This window comes from Gigantopelta aegis, chromosome 1 (genome assembly GCF_016097555.1).
Source record: "Gigantopelta aegis isolate Gae_Host chromosome 1, Gae_host_genome, whole genome shotgun sequence".
Lineage (NCBI taxonomy): Eukaryota > Metazoa > Mollusca > Gastropoda > Neomphalida > Peltospiridae > Gigantopelta > Gigantopelta aegis.
Genome location: NC_054699.1, coordinates 32,742,651 through 32,758,813, shown reverse-complemented (window position 1 = coordinate 32,758,813; position 16,163 = coordinate 32,742,651). Strand labels below are relative to the sequence as shown.

Genomic DNA, 16,163 nt, shown 5'->3' with positions numbered 1-16,163 from the left:
AGAAACTGAGATTATTTTAATATACATGTATATCATTATATTCCATGATCAAATTAAATCTGTAAATAGATCGTCAAACAGAGCAAAATTATTCACAAAACACTGATAATTTTAATAATAAAAAATTAATGGGATTCAAGCTTAATAATTTTGAATTAATAAAAAAATTAAATTAATATTCTCGTTTCTTTTCTTCTTTTTTTTCAGTATGGTAAAATTGGAGTATTCTCCTCCGTTTGAAAGATTTCTAGTAGACGAATGCCATGTATGTCAACATCCCATCTTGATCTGTATAAACTCCGACCTAGGACACACATCAAGTTGAATAATTTTGAATAAAATTAAAAAAAATAAATTAACATTCACATTTCCTTTCTGGGTTTTTTCTCCTTGTTTTTTTCAGTATGGTAAAACTGGAGTATCCTCCTCCGTATGAAAGACTTCAAGTAGACGAATGTCATGTGTGTCAACACAGCCCATCTTGATCTGTATAAACTCCGACCTAGGACACACATCTTAATTGCTCGGTATACAGATGAACCCGGGAGGGCGTGGTCCACACATGAATCCCTTGAAGATTTGACCGCTCCCACACTGCATCTTATTTACCACACTTCCGCTGTCGCAGACGAAGAACGAGTCGCACTCCACCGGGTGTCGCACAAACCCACTCTTGTTTGGATGACATGGGTTAGAACCTGGGCAAAATAATTAAAAATTATAGATTCAAAGTGGAGATCTCTTATTTTTGGTGAAGTCAATATGTTAGAAAATATTATGGAATTTGATTCCAAATATATAGAAGAAAATATTTTACCAACCATAAAAAAATAATTTTGGGAGAGATACTCTTTTATCTTGGTGCATCTATCTTAAAAAATGTAAAAATAAAATTGTTAGTGAAAATGATGTCCAGTCTCAATATATATGGTTTAATGATGACATTAAAGTAAATAATAAATCAGTGTTTTATGACAGTTGGCACAAGATAGGAATTAGATTTATAAATGATTTATTAGATGACAGTGGATTATTTATTACATTCCCACAATTTAAAAACATTTATAATCTTGATGTCAACTTTTTAAAATACCATGGTCTTTTAAGTGCAGTGAAGCAGTATTGCAATACATTTAAAAAAAAAAAAAAAATTAAAAGAAAGTTGCAAAATCTTATTTTTCCCTATAATAATTCGAATCTTAAAGGGACATTCCCGAGTTTGCTGCATTGTAAGATGTTTCCGACTAATAAAATATTTCTACGATTAAACTTACATATTAAATATATTTTGTGTTTTAGAATATCAGTGTCTGTATATTCAATGTGTTTCTAGTCGTCTTAATATTTGTAAGAAGCCCGAACTGAATTTAGTCTTCAAATAATTTCGTACGTACGAAAAAATCCTTTTTAGGAAATAAAATGAAATTTAACTTAGTACAAATATTAGAACGATCAGAAACACGTTTAATATACAGCCACTGATATTTTATGCAGACAAATATATTTGATATGTAATTACAGTCGTCAAAAAGTCTCTGTTAGTCGATAACATCTTAAAAATTGCAGCAAACTCGGGAATGTCTCTTTAAGATAAGTTGTAAAAGCAGTAAACATTTAAAAAGTATTTTATTGGATTCTAGATTTTTAAAATATAAATTTAATTTAAAATGGGATTTTTTTTTCTTCTTCAAATATGATGATGACGATCATTGGACAACCGTAAATACAATACCTTTTCGCTGCACAGATAGTACAGAATTAAGATGGTTTCAATACAAGATTATTCATAGGACATTGGCTACAAATATGTTTTTACATAACATAGGATATATTGATTCACCTCTTTGCTCCTGTAAACATGAAATATGAACACTAATACACCTATGTTGGGAATGTAATGACGTTAGGCATATTTGGGAATAATTAAAGCTTTGGATGCAACAAAAAACTAGTATAATAATGAACTTTACAAAAGAAAATATAATTTTGGGATTTAAAACGAGTAACAATGATCCTATTAATGCTATTATATTAATAACTAAACAGTTAATATTTAAAAGTCATTTAAAGTGTCTCATCCCAGATTTTACATGGATACAAAAGGAGCTGAGTCTATATTATAATGTAACAAAAAGCGTGGCACTCTCTTGTTGCAATTATGATAAGTTTGTAAAATTCTGGTCTATATGTCACAATTTATTCAAGGATTAATTATATATATGCAGTCAAACGTTGGTATCTCGATGTTGAAGAGAACGAACAAAATGGTCCAAGATTTGAGGTAACTGTGGACTGAGATGAAACTAGCCTGGGATAATGAGTTTACATAGATCGAGATAACGAGGTCCGACTGTATAGATTTTTTAAATTTATAATGTCCATATGTTGTGGGGGTGGACTTTTTTCTTTTTCTTTTTTTTTCTGTATTTTGAATACTGCTTTTAGGACTGTTTAAGGACAGGACTAGTATTGATATTGTTATTAGTATTTTGTGTATACATTTCACATTCATATATTTATTTATAAACATTGGATCTGTTGTGCAAAGTTATTGTATTAACTGTATGATTATGATTTTTTTTTAAAAGTTAAAAAAAAAAAAAAAAAAAAAAAAAAAAATTAAAACACAAATTGTAAAGAAGTAGATAGAGGTAATTTTAGTTTTGATGTGCCTGAAAGACCTGCAAGAGCAATATGCCACCAGAGTCTTAAATATGTAACAGTACAGTGGGAAATTAGTTTTCCCCCCCAGGTGCGTGATCAGTGGGGTTCGGAGGTCGAGCCCCCCCCCCCCCCCAAATCGCTGAAGCAATTATTATTCTTTTTTCAATATATATTCCGGGGAAGCGCTTGTTTTCCATTTTGGTGAATTATATCACTGACACAGCTTGAAACATGGCAAAACATCCTTTTGATCCTCCCTTGTACTGAGAAACGATTTTGAATATACATGCAGTAATTGTTTTGTCATTCAGATTGTAGTTTAGAGCGATATTTAAAAAAAAAACAAAAAAAAACCCCAACAACAAACACTCCGCCCCAACCCCCCCCCCCCAAAAAAAAATAAATAAATAAATAATAATAATGCAACAACAGAAACAAAAAATCTGTAATATGTGACTTACGTTTTATAAGATCGGCTTTAAATACAATCAACTATGTAATTGTATTCTTTGTAACAATTGGTGGCCCATTCTCTGATTGAGATTTCCCTCTACAGCCATTGCCCCCAAAACTGGCATATCAAAGGTCGTGGTATGTGCTGACCAGTTTGTGGAGCCGATGATTAATAAATCAATGTGCTCTAGTGGTGTCAATTAATAAAAACAAACTTTAACTTAATATAGCATTTGGTGGACCCATTCTACGATTGGTTTGCCAGTTCCAACCAGTGCCCCATAACTGGTATATCAAAGAATATTGTATGTGCTGGCCTGCCTGTGCTTATAAATAAGAAAGGAAATGTTTTATTTAACGACGCACTTCACACATTTTATTTACGGTTATATGGCGTCGAACATATGGTTAAGGACCACACAGATATTGAGAGAGGAAACCGGCTGTTGTCATTTCATGGGCTACTCTTTTCTGTGCACCATCCCACAGACAGGATAGTACATAACACGGCCTTTGTTACACCAGTTGTGAAGAACTGGATGGAACGAGAAATAGCCCAATGGGCCCACCGACGGAAATCGATCCCAGATCGATCGCGCATGCTTATAAATAATTCCCTATGGAAAAATGTACTGGATTTTGTCTAAGACTACATCATTATTATCAAATGTCCGACATCTACAGTCCGTCCCACAGGGAACGCCTTTTTTGATACTATAGAATGTACTACAAATTATTTATTTCTGATCCGATTGTTTTGTAACTTGCACACACAAATAGTAATTGTTTGTTATTTCCAAAACACATTTACTTTTCTTCTTAGGTTATACGAAACTGACATTATTAACAAAAAACACTTTTGTAGAAGGATGGGACGGATTATAGGTGATGTCATTAATCACAACCACTTTTTTTCACTGTAGTAAATGTATCATACCTGCTGGTGTTGTAGCCGGTGTGGACACAGCTCCCGGAGTTGTCGGGACTGTCGTCTGGGTGATGACCTCGCCGTTTCTCACGATGTAGGTCTTGATCTCGATGGACGTCGGCTCCAGTTTGAGTCGTCCCAGCGCGAACTCGAAGCTGCCGCCGACGAAGTTCCAGCCGTTGTCGTAGAGGAGACCGCTCACAAGTTTCTCCATCTTACTGTCCTGGATTCCTCGAAATCTCAGGCTGTACACGATGCTAACAAGGCTGGGTCTAAATGAACCACATCAAATACTGTTGTGACAAAATCATAAAAATCTTAACCAAAGGCGTCACAGAAAATATTTTAGTTAGTGGACCAATGACAAACTGACATACGGATCAACTCTTTAAAAAGGCACTAAGACGCTTGTGAATGGAAGACAACAACCCCGCCCCCCAAAAAATCCCAAACAAACTTAACAACAACAAAAACAACAACTAAAACTCACCATAGCAAAGTTTACATGCAGCAATAGAATAAGATGATGGATCAGTAGATGTTGAGTTGCTTCCTAATGATGTAGCGTAATGTTACATTACATTTTATATCATGTACCATTTTAAAAGTAAATTGTTGTTTAAAGTGAAAAATCATCCATCAACAGGTAACACAATAATCTGGTTCTGTGCAATGTTCTGTTCTGTAAACCTTTTATTTTTAAAAGAAATCATCAGATATATACTGATGGAAAGAAATAAGGGAACACATCGAGACCGGCCTCGGTGGCGTCGTGGCAGGCCATCGGTCTACAGGCTGGTAGGTACTGGGTTCGAATCCCAGTCGAGGCATGGGATTTTTAATCCAGATACCGACTCCAAACCCTGAGTGAGTGCTCCGCAAGGCTCAATGGGTAGGTGTAAACCACTTGCACCGACCAGTGATCCATAACTGGTTCAACAAAGGCCATGGTTTGTGCTATCCTGCCTGTGGGAAGCGCAAATAAAAGATCCCTTGCTGCCAATCGGAAGAGTAGCCCATGTAATGGCGACAGCGGGTTTCCTCTCAAAATCTGTGTGGTCCTTAACCATATGTCTGACGCCATATAACCGTAAATAAAATGTGTTGAGTGAGTCGTTAAATAAAACATTTCTTTCTTTCTTTCTTTCTTTGGAACACATCGAATTGTAGACCAATTTAATTCACTACTAGCGTAGTAATGTCTGTATTTCATACCAAGTTGTAATGTGGGATTGCATGTGTTGAATGTCCGGCCTATGTTCCCAGTCAACTTCTGACAATATGAATTGATTTTTGATGCAGTCAATATTTCTTGTTGCTATCTGTGTGATCTTTTATTTATTTCCATCAGTATATATATTTCATGGTCAGGGTTTAATAATATACGTATTGAACAATATGGATACCAGTCGTGATATTATGTTAATAGCAGACATACACAAGTAACATTTACAAGTTACTTCAGTGGTCCACATGCGTGTTGAAATATCCAAACAACTTCAAGAATTGAGCAATATATTTTAATTACTACAGCCTTTGCAATTAAGAAAATGTACTACAGTAAAAAAACACCTAAAAATAACATGCTGTGGAAAACAAATGTGGATAATTAAAAGCTCTACGGCATTGCCGATTTCCATAGGCAACTGCAGGGGTTGCTGCTAATGTAACATAATTTTTGTTTGCTTAAAGGAACATTCCCGAGTTTGCTGCATTGTAAGATGTTTCCGACTAATAAAATATTTCTACGATTAACCTTACATATTACATATATTTTCTTGTTTAGAATATCAGTGAATATTCAATGTGTTTCTGGTCGTCTTAATATTTGTAGGAAGCCCAAACTGGATTTTGTCTTCAAATAATTTCGTACGTAAAAATATATATTTTAGGAAATAAAATGAAATTAACCTAGTACAAATATTAGAACGATCAGAAACACGTTTAATATACAGCCACTAATATTTTATGCAGAAAATATATTTGATATATAATTACTATCGTTAAACAGTCTCTGTTAGTCGATAACATCTTAAAAATTGCAGTAAACTCAGGAATGTCCTTTTAATAGGCATAAAACTGGATACTCACGTAAATGCTTGGACAACACAGCCAAAATAATTGGGGAACTTGGGCGAAAATATTACGTCCATCTGTAAAAATATAATAGTAACATTCCCTGAAAACCAGTAGTGTAACAATAACTAAATATGAGACTATTACAATACTCCTAATATGCATTTGTGTGTATTTGGCTCTATTTGGTTTATATTTAGGGAAAATAATGATTATCGACAAGAATCTGGTCTGAAGATTCATTACAGGAGACATTTGTAAAATGCCAAAGTATAGATGAGTTTGTACAGTTAATAATAGAAATGTAATCTATAATTATTTATGAAGCCAGACCTTAGAAATATGTTTCACCTTGACACTGACATTCAATCCACTTGACATCTTTGTATTTTATACAGAAATAGTCAATTAAATTTGGTCTCCATACCAAGAGTTACCTTATTTTTTTCACTCAGTATAAACTTCACAATGTATTCGTACCCGTAGGCAGAAGTCTATTAAATGTGGTCTCCAGTTTGTTTTACCTAAAGTTCGTTCCTCAGTATAAACATCACCCTGTACCTATTAACAGACGTCTATTGAATTTGGTCTCCATATCATGTGTTAGCTGATTTCTCGCTATGTATAAACATCACATTGTATTCGTACCTGTTAACAGACGTCTATCAACTTTGGTCTCCATACAACGTGTTACCTACTTCTCAGTATAAACTTCACATTGTATTCGTATCTGTTGGCAGAAGTCTATTAAAGTTGGTCTCCATACCATGTGTTACCTTATTTCGTTTTCGCAGTATAAACATCACATTGTATTCGTACCTGTTGACAGAAGTCTATTAACTTTGGTCTCCATACCATTGTTACCTTATTTTGTTCCTTCAGTATAAACTTCACATTGTATTCGTACCTGTTGACAGAAGTCTGAAGCGATCACTCTGAAGCGAGAAGACGTGCGATCACCCAGCTCCCAGCTGTAGGTCAGATTCAGTACCACGACAGACACATCGAACTGTGTGTACAGAACTGAAATAACAAAGGTAAAGTTTGTTTTGTGTAACGACACCACTGGAGCGCACATTACTTTTTACCATCGTCAGCAACTTGATGTCAACAAATTTGTAATTCCGACATACAGTCTTAGAGAAAACCTGATACATTTGTCCATTAGTAGCGAGGGATCTTCTATATGTACTTTCGCACAGGCAGGACAGCATATACCACGACCTTTTTTATACCAATCGTGGGACATTGGCTGGGACGGGAAAAGCCCAATCAGCAAATGGTCCACTGAGGGTATTCGACTGACGAAACAAGTATTATAGGGTGTGTACCACCAAATCAAATCTCATAGACGACAATAGTAACGTATGTGGCTAAAACTCCTACCTGCTGCGTATCAATCGACATATACCCTTCACACTTAAAGTTAATGAAAACAAATGGGGGTCAAGCTGCTCATTTCAGAGATAACGGGTAGCGTCTATGACTACCCTCATTCCGCACACGATTTGAGTACATTTTGTTTTTACAAGTACCCCATACATGTTTCAAACACATGACTACCTGACACAGTGGCAGTAGTTGAAATAAAATTGCATTTATCACCAATCACAGGACTTCTGGTATTAACTGCTCTATCAAAAGTTCGGGTGCACCTCGAGCTTTGACCCAGCCGGAAGCTATTTAGTTTAGTACTACCTATAGTGATTGACAGCATATAGTGATTGCATAACTGAAATAACCAGTGGCCTTATTCACAAAGCTCGCTTAAACTCTCTTAAGTAACATCGCATCATCTTTTCCAGGGTTTTTGCATGGCACTGTGTGATCGCAAAAGTTGCGAGAGTTTAGTTAATTATGCTCCTTTAATATTGATAAATGCTAATAAATGCAACACTTTTCAAAGGTATTTTTCACGATGTATACCATTTGTATGAAACTGTATATCTCAATATTTAAACATAACAACCATGTACCAAACTGTTGGATCAATTTAAATAATTACTTACAATGAACATCCGTACAATAAAATCCAATAATTCGTTACAATTACAATCACAAATATCATGAATATTACCAACAAACAATCGAATTAACATACAGGACTTTGTATTAAAGGGACATTCCTGAGTTTTCTGCAATTTTAAAGATGTTATCGACTAACAGAGACTTTTTAATGATTGTAATTACATATCAAATATATTTTTGTGCATGATATATTAGTGGCTGTATATTGTAAAAATTGCAGAAAACACAGGAATGTCCCTTTAAAGATGTAAAGCTAACACATACTTTAAATGGCGAATACACGTCAAAACAAATCAGATCTTGATCTCAGTGTCTAAATATTATTTATCCACATGCTCGAACAATGTCCAAATACATTTTGGGTGGGGGTGGGTTTGTAACGTTTGGCATGCCTCCATCAGAGAACTGTTCCAGAACGCCTGTCGTGGACACAATCCACTAACGTCATCAGATAATTCTGACCAATACAGGGAAGGGGATGACATCCTCGTCCTCAGCTACTAATTAAGCTGGTCTGACCCTCGTCACTAACTAACGACCGCCGGTGGTAGGGGAGTATAGCAGGTCGTTACAAGTGCCTCTTCGCAACGCCAGAAGTAACCACCGAACACTCTTCGAAGTGGCCAGACTAAGTCTACAGCTAAAAGCTGATGGGAAATGGCATGTGTGTGGCACGAATGGCCTCGTGAGACAAGCACCTGTCGCGGTTGGAGAAACAAGGACTGGGATGTGGAGGTGGACAGCGACAGAAGTTGCGAGGAGATGCCAAATCAGGAAGAAATGAGATGGAAGTCAAAGGAGAGAAAGGAAAGAGGGATGTGGGATTAAAAAAACAAATACCCCCCCCCACACACACACACACAAAAAACAAAAACAAAACAACAACCCTAAAACAAAAACAGGGAAGGGGAGAAATGAATTTGGGAATTTCGAGCTATGGTTTGATCTTCTCATTAGTAATGGCTGAGAAAGAACAACAAACCTGGAAATTCTGTAACAGGTGGCGCTGACGTGGTGACGTCACTCCATCGTATCAGTATACCCGTCCCAGGATGCTTTGCGTACACCAGCAGACTGCCCACACGTATCATTCTAATGCCGCCGACGTTGAACGCTGGGGCGGAGACGTTGACGACGTCGAACACTATCGACGACCCGTAGTCGTAGGTTCCGTCAAAGACCACGTCCACATTCATGTACGGATTCAGTCGATTTCTGAAGTTAAAAATGAAGAAAAAAGTTTGTTTTGTTTAACGATACCACTAGAGCACATTGATTTAGTAATAATCGACTATGGGATATCAAATATATGGCCATTAGGACATAGTCATAGATAGGAAACCCGCTACATTTTTCTATTAGTAGCAAGGAATCTTTTATATGTACCATCCCACAGACAGGATAGCACATACCACGGCCTTTCAAATACCAGTCATGGTACTCTGACTGGAAGGAGAAATAGCTCAATGAGCCCACCGACAGGGATGTTTATAATTAACACATCGTGACTGTATGATTATATATGAAAATCTACACCTGAATGAACTGTCTGTATTATGTTATTAAATGGGTTATTACATATTAGCCTTATTTTAGGTCTTACGGCTGTTCTAATAACTCTATTGTCCAGAGGCAACCGATGTTTGAATTTTGGTATTATGAATTCTGAATTTTAGACTTTATAATTAACACATTGCGGCCGTTTCGAATTATATTAAATGTCTCTATTTTATAAATAATAATAATAATAATAATAATAATAATTATTATTATTATTTATGATGCTGATGATGATGATGCTGATGGTGATGACGACAACAACAACAACAACAACAACAACAATAATAATAATTTTATTTTTGGACTGGCACATTCAAAATATTACACAAGTATTGGTTAATACTAGTATATTACCAAACAACAACCGTACACAAATACATACAATGTAGTAATACATACAATGTAGTAATACGTACAATGTAGTAATACATACAATGTAGGAATACGTACAATGTAGTAATACATACAATGTAGGAATACATACAATGTAGGAATACGTACAATGTAGTAATACATACAATGTAGTAATACATACAATGTAGTAATACATACAATGTAGGAATACGTACAATGTAGGAATACGTACAATGTAGTAATACGTACAATGTAGTAATACATACAATGTAGTAATACGTACAATGTAGGAATACGTACAATGTAGGAATACGTACAATGTAGTAATACGTACAATGTAGTAATACATACAATGTAGTAATACATACAATGTAGTAATACGTACAATGTAGTAATACGTACAATGTAGGAATACATACAATGTAGTAATACATACAATGTAGTAATACATACAATGTAGTAATACGTACAATGTAGTAATACGTACAATGTAGCAATACATACAATGTAGCAATACATACAATGTAGCAATACATACAATGTAGGAATACATACAATGTAGGAATACGTACAATGTAGGAATACGTACAATGTAGGAATACATACAATGTAGGAATACATACAATGTAGTAATACATACAATGTAGGAATACGTACAATGTAGCAATACATACAATGTAGTAATACATACAATGTAGGAATACGTACAATGTAGGAATACATACAATGTAGGAATACATACAATGTAGGAATACATACAATGTAGGAATACATACAATGTAGGAATACATACAATGTAGGAATACATACAATGTAGTAATACATACAATGTAGTAATACATACAATGTAGGAATACGTACAATGTAGTAATACATACAATGTAGGAATACGTACAATGTAGTAATACATACAATGTAGTAATACATACAATGTAGGAATACGTACAATGTAGTAATACATACAATGTAGCAATACATACAATGTAGGAATACATACAATGTAGGAATACATACAATGTAGGAATACGTACAATGTAGGAATACGTACAATGTAGGAATACATACAATGTAGGAATACATACAATGTAGTAATACATACAATGTAGGAATACATACAATGTAGGAATACGTACAATGTAACAATACATACAATGTAGGAATACATACAATGTAGTAATACATACAATGTAGGAATACATACAATGTAGGAATACGTACAATGTAGGAATACATACAATGTAGGAATACATACAATGTAGGAATACTTACAGTATACATACAATGTAGGAATACGTACAGGATACGTACAATGTAGGAATACATACAATGTAGGAATACATACAATGTAGGAATACGTACAATGTAGCAATACATACAATGTAGGAATACGTACAATGTAGCAATACATACAATGTAGGAATACATACAATGTAGGAATACATACAATGTAGGAATACGTACAATGTAGCAATACATACAATGTAGGAATACGTACAATGTAGGAATACATACAATGTAGGAATACATACAATGTAGGAATACATACAATGTAGGAATACGTACAATGTAGGAATACGTACAATGTAGGAATACATACAATGTAGGAATACATACAATGTAGGAATACGTACAATGTAGGAATACATACAATGTAGGAATACATACAATGTAGGAATACGTACAATGTAGGAATACATACAATGTAGGAATACATACAATGTAGGAATACGTACAATGTAGGAATACATACAATGTAGGAATACATACAATGTAGGAATACATACAATGTAGGAATACTTACAATGTAGGAATACATACAATGTAGGAATACGTACAATGTAGGAATACATACAATGTAGCAATACATACAATGTAGGAATACATACAATGTAGGAATACATACAATGTAGGAATACGTACAATGTAGGAATACGTACAATGTAGGAATACGTACAATGTAGGAATACGTACAATGTAGGAATACGTACAATGTAGGAATACGTACAATGTAGCAATACATACAATGTAGGAATACGTACAATGTAGGAATACGTACAATGTAGCAATACATACAATGTAGGAATACATACAATGTAGGAATACATACATTGTAGGAATACGTACAATGTAGGAATACGTACAATGTAGGAATACATACAATGTAGGAATACATACAATGTAGGAATACATACAATGTAGGAATACATACAATGTAGTAATACATACAATGTAGTAATACGTACAATGTAGCAATACATACAATGTAGCAATACGTACAATGTAGCAATACATACAATGTAGCAATACATACAATGTAGCAATACATACAATGTAGCAATACATACAATGTAGGAATACATACAATGTAGGAATACATACAATGTAGCAATACGTACAATGTAGCAATACGTACAATGTAGCAATACATACAATGTAGTAATACGTACAATGTAGCAATACATACAATGTAGCAATACGTACAATGTAGGAATACATACAATGTAGCAATACATACAATGTAGCAATACATACAATGTAGGAATACGTACAATGTAGGAATACATACAATGTAGTAATACATACAATGTAGTAATACATACAATGTAGTAATACGTACAATGTAGTAATACGTACAATGTAGTAATACGTACAATGTAGGAATACGTACAATGTAGGAATACATACAATGTAGTAATACATACAATGTAGGAATACGTACAATGTAGGAATACATACAATGTAGTAATACGTACAATGTAGGAATACGTACAATGTAGTAATACATACAATGTAGTAATACGTACAATGTAGTAATACGTACAATGTAGGAATACATACAATGTAGTAATACGTACAATGTAGTAATACGTACAATGTAGGAATACGTACAATGTAGGAATACGTACAATGTAGTAATACGTACAATGTAGGAATACGTACAATGTAGTAATACGTACAATGTAGTAATACGTACAATGTAGTAATACGTACAATGTAGCAATACATACAATGTAGCAATACGTACAATGTAGGAATACATACAATGTAGGAATACGTACAATGTAGGAATACATACAATGTAGCAATACATACAATGTAGGAATACATACAATGTAGGAATACGTACAATGTAGGAATACGTACAATGTAGCAATACATACAATGTAGCAATACGTACAATGTAGCAATACGTACAATGTAGGAATACGTACAATGTAGGAATACGTACAATGTAGGAATACGTACAATGTAGGAATACGTACAATGTAGGAATACGTACAATGTAGGAATACGTACAATGTAGGAATACGTACAATGTAGGAATACGTACAATGTAGGAATACGTACAATGTAGGAATACGTACAATGTAGGAATACGTACAATGTAGGAATACGTACAATGTAGGAATACGTACAATGTAGGAATACATACAATGTAGGAATACATACAATGTAGGAATACATACAATGTAGGAATACATACAATGTAGTAATACATACAATGTAGTAATACATACAATGTAGCAATACATACAATGTAGCAATACATACAATGTAGCAATACATACAATGTAGCAATACATACAATGTAGCAATACATACAATGTAGGAATACATACAATGTAGGAATACGTACAATGTAGCAATACATACAATGTAGGAATACATACAATGTAGGAATACATACAATGTAGGAATACATACAATGTAGTAATACATACAATGTAGTAATACATACAATGTAGGAATACATACAATGTAGGAATACGTACAATGTAGCAATACATACAATGTAGGAATACATACAAACACTAGGTAAATGGAAAGTAAAACACCCTGGTCTCTCTGACATATTAATTGATATGAATGAAAATAAAGAGTCTAAAGTAAACACTTAATAAAACTCAGGTAAAAAAACCCCACCATAAAATAAACTCATTCAGACAGAGTCTAGACATCTAATAAAAGGACAGTATTTCGTGACATGATGGTCCTCTTGTAAATTTATTTGTTTCAATATTTTATTCACCAATGCATTTACTATCATCTCATCGTATATTAAAAAGCATAAATGGAAGGAACCTGGAAAATAAGTCTCATTCAAAACAATTCTAGACTTTTGCTAAAAGGACAGTATTTCGTTTCTTGTTAATTTATTTATGAAAAGAGTGTTTTAATATTTTATCCACCAATGCATTTGCTATAATCTCATCGTGTATTAAAATACATAAATTGAAGGAACCTGGTAAATAAGTCTCATTCAGAGCAATTCTAGAGTTCTACTAAAACGACAGTATTTCTTGACATGTTGGTTTCACAAAATATATATTATTCACCAATGCATTTGCTTTCATATCATCGTATATTAAAATGCATAAATTGAAGGAACCTGTACATGGACAGTTCGACCTATGAACGATCGTGTATCGAATTAATCTTCCCTCTCGCAACATTTTAATGAAGTGGTTTAATGGTTTAAAGAAAGCACACATTGATATATTGTGCGCCTCCAGCAATCTCTTTTGGGAAACCTGCATGTTCGTGTGGGTTGCACGTTACAGGTATTACATTAACAATCTCAAGTTACAGAGTTCACCAAATGACTAAGCTAGATATTAAGCAGGGTTGTTCACGTCAATGTGGCCTTTATTTCGGGATATCCATGTCAAAATGATTCTTATCTGAACAGAAATTTAGAGAAAAGCTTAAAAAGTGGACAATTAACTCAGTGATAATAATATAACCATTATCAACAATATGACCGGGTTTTTTTTTTTTTTTTTTTTTTTTTGGGGGGGGGGGGGGTTGGTTAGTGTTGAACAAACATATTTTACCTACAGAGAGTCTTTTTACATTTATAAATTATTTCATTTAATAAATATTTCCTGAAACAAAATAAAAATAATTTCTTATTCTGGAAGGTGAATATCTTTACATTTTAGAGCACCTTTCAAAGCCATTTAAATCAGACAAAAAATAAACTGCTCGATATTACAGTTGTTTAACTACAACTTACCCAAAACTTTTGACGTTGCAGCTAAAATATCGTTCATTTAAATAACTCGCCATGTAGTAGTTCTTGATCTGGAAAATGAAAACATTTTTATATAAAAAAACCGACATGCATATACATGTTCTTGCGATGAATAAGGGACAGTCCTGAGTTTACAATCACTGTAAAATGTTTCCGACCAATAGAGCCTTTTTGATGACGTAACATACAAATTAAATACATTTCTTATTTAAAATATCAGTCTCTGTATTTACAAGGTGTTTGTTGTTGTCCTAATGCTTGTAGTAGCCCAAACCGGATTTTACCTCCCAAAAAAATATATATCACGAATTAAAGTAAAAACTGAGTGCTACAAACATTACTATACGACCGCAAACGCATTCGATATACAGACACTGGTATTCCAAACAAAAAATATATATTTAGTATGAAATAGTAGTCGCCAACAAAACTGTTATCTCAAACATCTTACAATGGATGCAAACTCAGGACTGTCCCGTTAACAAATGGTATGTTTTCCTTTTAAATCGTTATCAAAAATTAAAGGTACTATCGTTAGTACACAGCCATTGTACGATATGTCCGACTAACAGCCTTTAAAACCTTTAGAAGAGTCTAGATTGAAGACTCTGACAGAGTCTGAAACTTTAACGTCATGGCAACGCCATAGAAACTGCATGCGTTTGACGTCATTAAATATTCGAGTCCACACTCTACAGTGTTATCCATACGGACACAGAAAGCATATCGACTGGGTCTATGTATATACTGTTTGTTTGTTTTGTTTAACGACACCACTAGAGTACATTGATGTATTAATCATCGGCTATTGGATGTCAAACATATCGTCATTTTGACAGTCATAGAGAGGAAACCCGCTACATTTTTTCGATTAGTAGCAAGGGATCTTTTATATGCACCATCCCACAAACAGGATGGCACATACCACGGCCGTTGATATACCAGTAGTGGGGCACTGGCTGGAACAAGAAATAGCCCAACAGGCCTATATATATAGATGTATTTGTAAATTTATAAATCAGAATTTATCACAAGAAGGATACCGCAGGCAATTCTTATGTCATA

General features: G+C 34.1%; 1 protein-coding gene across 1 annotated transcript in view; it reads right to left on the bottom strand.

The window, feature by feature from the left end:
- Window positions 1–193: 193 nt before the first annotated feature.
- LOC121376370 overlaps window positions 194–16,163 on the bottom strand; it is a 63,513-nt gene continuing 47,543 nt past the window's right edge. The window contains exons 21-26 of the mRNA XM_041504256.1: window positions 15,081–15,148; window positions 9,132–9,364; window positions 7,029–7,144; window positions 6,137–6,198; window positions 4,055–4,317; window positions 194–698 (exon numbers count right to left, since the gene is read on the bottom strand). Coding sequence (XP_041360190.1) covers window positions 517–698; window positions 4,055–4,317; window positions 6,137–6,198; window positions 7,029–7,144; window positions 9,132–9,364; window positions 15,081–15,148 — 924 coding nt within the window. The 3' untranslated portion in view covers window positions 194–516. The remainder of the gene's footprint in view (window positions 699–4,054; window positions 4,318–6,136; window positions 6,199–7,028; window positions 7,145–9,131; window positions 9,365–15,080; window positions 15,149–16,163) is intronic.